General features: G+C 37.0%; 1 protein-coding gene across 5 annotated transcripts in view; it reads left to right on the forward strand.

Moving 5' to 3' along the window:
- Positions 1 to 42: 42 nt before the first annotated feature.
- Positions 43 to 5,798, forward strand: part of LOC102675607 — a 106,547-nt gene continuing 100,791 nt past the window's right edge. For 2 of the 5 annotated variants that reach the window (XM_006620094.2, XM_006620095.2), the window contains exon 1: positions 45 to 550. In XM_006620094.2, the coding sequence (XP_006620157.1) occupies positions 514 to 550 (37 nt within the window). In that variant the 5' untranslated portion in view covers positions 45 to 513. Of the gene's footprint in view, positions 551 to 5,798 lie in introns of all 5 variants that reach the window. The other 3 variants (XM_031512587.1, XM_006620092.2, XM_006620093.2) reach the window with 3 other exon arrangements.

Below are 5,798 nucleotides of genomic sequence, written 5' to 3' on the forward strand. Positions count from 1 at the left end.
CGCGCACTCGCACTCGCGCCGCTCCTCGACGTCGTTTTGCAAGGAAATTGATTCTGCGCGAAACGGCAGGCTACGAGGGAGCACCGCCAGAAGAGCCGGGCTCCGCAGACCGCGCACACACCGCACAGGGGGTTGCTCGCACTCCACGCTCGCCTCCACGCTACCGCCGTACGAGTACGAGACTCGCCGCCTCTCTATCTACTACTACCCTTACCCGTCGGGGGCACCACGTCGGTCCGTTGCGCGACGCTCGCTATTATGTAAGGGGACGTCGTTTGGTTCGCGTCGTCGACACTGGGGTTAGAGGCAGGCCGAACAACGGTAAAGGACACGCACTGGACACGCGAAGGGGAGAGAACCACGCGCTGGAAGGGCGACATGCGAAGAGACGCGTCGCGCCGGCCGCGTTACGACCACACACATCCGTGCCACCACGAATATCGTAGGGACGACGAGCGACGATCGCAGAAATAAGACGCAATTCGAGGATAGAGGATCGGAGGAGAGGCATCGATGGAACTGAAAATTCTGTTGTTCGTTCATGTTGTGGGTGAGTGATCGGTTTATTGTTATCATTTGGCCCTCGTGGTGTAACGTGGTTTTGGATAATTGTAATTTCTTTTTTTTTTTTTTTGGTAAATTGAAACGGTCTTTCACGGTCACGTTTTATGCGGGAGAGGGAATCTTCTGTTCGTGCTAGTCATCCCTTAGAGGAGTTCTACTTCTTCCCGTTTCCTACTTTCGTCATTCTATCCGCTTGACCCCTCTCGCTTCTCGGCCATCCTTGCGGGCCGTTGCCCCGATGTCTCGAGTCTTGTATGGATTAGGCTCCAGGAAGTAGATGGAGGGGAAACGATAGTAATATTTGATGCGTGTTTATTCGTGGAAGTTTATTCATGGTCTAGACAAGTTTGTGTTTTCTTCCTGTGCGAGGGATCTTGGATCCCCGGTTAAATTCAAGCAATTCTCTTACATCCCGTGGCGTGTATCGTCACGTCGATGCCCCTTCGTTTTGTGCCGGTGGTTTTCTCTTTGATAGCGCGAGATTGAAGCGAGCCGGAGGGTGGAAGGAACACCGGGGCTCCCGGATGAGATCAGAGGCATGAATTTTAAGTATGATTTCATGCACCGGAGCAACGGGGTTGTTTGCTTGAAAAGCGTGCGGTCGGCTCTTTGAAGGGATTGAAACGCGATTTAATTTCACCATGCCGCCAGTCAACTTTCTTTCGAGTAGTTTACGATAGTTTGTGTATTTTCTATTTTCCAGCCTTTTGTTGCCCGAGAAAATAGCGTTTAAGAAGAATAGATGGAGAACTTGTAAAGAATTTTTTATACAGTGATGCATGATAAATAAATGTGTGGTTACTAGTCAAAGAAAGTGTATCAAAATTTCGGTGAATTTCGTCGAGATCGGATTTCCAACGGATCGAATCGGTTCAATTAAAAATGAACGCATGAAATCAAGCTATTCGTACGTGGAGATGAGAGAAAAAAATAGTGGGAGAGAAGGAAAGAGAGTAACTCTCGTCGAAATATATTGACGCTTCCGTGAAATTTTGTAATTTCGCCTCGCTTCACGTGTCGCGACCGTGTGTATCGACCGACTCTTTGTTTAGGGAGTGGAAAAAGCATAAAAAAAAAAAAAAGAAAAAAAGAAAAAAAGGAAAAAAAGAAAAAGGGAAAAAAAAGGGAAACAAGCGAGAAGAACGAAAAAGTGAATATATACACATGTATGCATATACCATATAAAAAAATACGCACAGGGGAAGAGAGCGTAACAAAAAAAGAGTGCAAGGTTGAAAAAGAATGAAAAAAGAGGAGAAAACTGCGGAGAAAACTCGGATGTCGAGATCGTTTTCGACGATACAGCCGAGAGGGGTGAAGGGGAACGTGGTGCTCTCGTCACCACGCGGTTAAAATATTTGTCCTCGCAACTATTTATTCGGCGAACGCGAATTGAGCAGTTCAATTGGCGAACGCGTTTACCGACGAATATACCATCGACAAACAACGATATCGACTGTCAGGGGAAAAAAAAATTACTTCGTATAGATCCATGCTAAATCGAGGCACAAAAAAAAAGAAAAAAAGAAAAAGAAAGAAAGAAAAGAAGGAGACGAAAAACGAAGATAAAGAAAAAAGAAATAGGGTTGAAATAGTGTATGAAGAAACGTAGACAAAGATGTAGATAAAGATATAGACGAAGACATGGACAAAGTACGAGATACGAGAGAGAATGGGAATCGAAAGGATTCTTATCCATCGGAGCATTGAACTCGCGAAAGGGGGTGGCTTGCGACGTCGAGACGCTGGTTGGCAGGGTCACTGCTCCGATAAAATGATCGAGCAGAGCAGTTTCTCTAATAGAAATTTAGCAAATTTGATGAATAATTGTGTCAATGGATAATTACGTTAAACCTGCTTGAACGGTTTCAGGATGTTCTCACTCTTACCCTCGTATTTCATTCGGTACAACAAATCGCAATCCTTCCTCCGATTAGTTTGGCCTGATTCTCGACTAGCCACCTTCTGCTCCGTTCATCGTCGGCTTATTTCATTCCCATTTTATCGAGTTCTCCATCTTTTTCTTCTTACCTTTCTTCCTCGACCTCTTCCTCTTCCATTTCAACCCCCTTCGGAGGAAACTCAACGCGGAAAAACCGTATCGATGCCGTGGCTAATCGAATGTATCTGCCAGTTTTACGAGTTCACGCGGCGCTCGTATAGAAACGGGTGAGCTCACGAGAGAGTAACACGAACGATTCCAAGTCTCGTGTGGCTCTCAACCGCGAGAACATCCCTTTTCGTCGATCGCCGACGTGAAATACGATCGCGCGGCGTCGAAACGTCGATTCCATTGTAGCGATTCCATCGACATCGAGCTCTCTTCTCCTTCCTCTTTTTTCCGTTTACTCTTTTTATTCTTTACCCGCGCGGCGCCGCTAGATTGTTTTCCTTGCCCCTTCCAACCTTCCATCGTCCCATCCTATCACCTCCGACATTGCGCGCGCGCGCGCGCGTCTTTTCTTCCACGATTTCTTTCTACGTTTTTCCTACTCCTTTTTCCTATTTGCCCTCTCCCCCTCTTTTTTTTAATTATATCTCCGTAAGCCTCTCCCGATATACACGTGCACTTGCGTCGTGGCATGAAAGATGCAAGTCAGTCTGTTGGAACGTGTCACAACTTTGTTGCCCAGAGCTTTCTTTTATTTCCCCCCTGTTCTTTCTTTTTTTCTCTCCCCTGCCTCTCCCACGATCCTACTCTCTTGGTACTGAACTCGGTTCCCTTTCCCTGTTACAGCTCTTTTCCTCTTACAACGCAGTTTCTCTCTCGCTTTCTCCCTCTCCTTCTTACTATTTTTCCATTTCTCTTGCAACTATATCTATCGGTTTCTTTTCTTTCCTTTGGCGATGGCTGGTTTCTTTTCCACCCTTTTCCCCAACCTCCACTAGAGGTTAACGAGTCACGACGATTGTCATCTTTCACGCGGCATCGCTTCCACGTCGGCCAACGTCGCGCTGCCAACCGAGTGAATAGCTCGCCACTCGTGGAGCGCAGATCTGTGTTCCCTTTCCATCATGGGGGAGCAATTCTTCCGGCGAGCAAGCGACCCGATTTATTCACATCCATCCGGTCGCTGCTTCTTATTCCGTTCTTACGCAATCGACGATTCTTGGCGTGCGAGTGAGCTCTCGCTTATCCTATTTGTTTCGTTCTATATATCACTGGAATGAGAAGAAAGAATTTTTTGATTCGATTAATTTGTTGAAATGAAAAGGACAGGACGTGATTAATTATAATGAAATCTTGATCGACTGATTTAATTGAAAGATAAATAGTATGGATTAAGCCCAGCGGATAATTGAGATATATGGAGAAAGAATTAATTTATTATTCGTACTTTTTTTTAATTCAATTCATCGATAAATCGAAAATGGAAAATGAATTTTTAATAGAAATTTAAAATAAAAATAATAAGACACGTATAGGGATCTGTAAAGAAGAAAAATATTAAGTTTAAGAAATTAGGAATTCAAATAACGAATTAAATGTTCTATGTGTTAAATGTTCTCAGTTAAGAAGTTGAATATGTTTTCAACTTCTTAATAAAAAACATTTGTACATATTTGTTTTTAGAACATAATTATAATCAAATATATCTAACAAATTATTACAAATGATATTATATTATACTATTATATATAGAAAAAATAATACTAACCAAACTGTGATTTAAGAAATTCAATATATCTAAAAAAGAAATAAAATAGCAAAATTATTTTAATGAAAATCTTTAATTGATTAATAATTTTATTAATAATTTTTCATTGTTATTAATAAATCTTTGATTTATTTTTTATTATAATTTTTTCTATAGTATTCAATATTCTATACTTTTCAATTTCTATAGTTTTTAATTTAAATTTTTCATATCAATGGTAAATTGGTTTTTTAATGTGACTTTTTCAAACGGTTATATTAAAGTTAGCAATTTTTACGCGTTAGATTAAATTTTAAAACAAAAGCACTTAAATTCAATATTAAAGATTAATTTATCATATTCAACTTATTTTTCTATAATAAAATAATAATTGATTGAACACTATTCAAATTGTATTTAGCTGGCTTCAAGTTTTAAACTTGATACATGTAAATATTATTTAACGATATATTTAATCACTAAATTACTCAATAAATGAATAATTTTATCATTATAATTATATTATTATTTAATATAGATATAAATATAGATTATTTAATATAAATATATATAATATAGATATGGAATAAGTATTTTATATAACATAAAATAAGAAATAAGAAAATAAAAAATAAAAAAATATTAAAAAAAAAAATATTAAAAATTTTAATAAAATTGACAAACAAACAATAAAATAATTGGGAAAAAATTGTTTAAATGAATTCTCTAACGGATAATTATTTAAAAATTAAATAAACAATTAAAATTCTTTATGTAAATAATATCCAAATATTGATGATCAGATCAGAGAACATACTTGTAGAAAAGAACACTTTCAGAATTGCGTTTTCGGTTTGCGTTTCTCGAATGGAAGGACTGCCACAAGATAATCAAGTGAATGAGGAATGAAGGAGCTTTGGGGATAGAAGAGAAAATAAGAGAAATCTTAAAAGGACAGATGGATAGATGAGAGAAATAATAAAGCAAAGGAAAAACAAAAAACAAAGATAAAGGAGAGAAATTGCATTTAATAGGACCATTGACCTCTTAGCTTATAGCAAGAAATCATATTCGTGTAACGAGTTTCGATTCATATTAGAAAATCGTAATTTTAATAAAATTTAGCTTGTATTTTAACTTTAACTATTAGATATCTTTAATATCTTAATATAACATCTCTAACAGAGTGTTGTAAAATAAATAATTTAATAGTTGTAAATTTATATAATAGTAATCGCTATTTTAAGTAAAGAAATTATAAACCAAAGATTTCAGAAACTTTTTGTAAGTTGACTTGTATATAAGTAAATATAAAGAAAGAAGAAAAAGTTAGAAAAAAAAAAAAAAATATAACTTACTATTAGTAAAACGAAAAATGAACATTTCAAAAAATATTACATTTATATATTATTTTTTTTTCTATAGACTTAACTTCATTTTATAAATTCAATTTCAAATAATGTTTAAAATAAACATTATTTTCTTTCCTTCTGTTTTGTTTAATTATCGCTTCTTTATTCTTATTATTATATTGTAAGTAACAAGATGTATATTTAAATGATTATTTTAAAGTAAAAAAAAAAAAAAAAACAGAGA

The sequence above is a fragment of the Apis dorsata genome, unplaced genomic scaffold (assembly GCF_000469605.1).
Source record: "Apis dorsata unplaced genomic scaffold, Apis dorsata 1.3 scaffold_474, whole genome shotgun sequence".
In the NCBI taxonomy this organism is placed as follows: domain Eukaryota; kingdom Metazoa; phylum Arthropoda; class Insecta; order Hymenoptera; family Apidae; genus Apis; species Apis dorsata.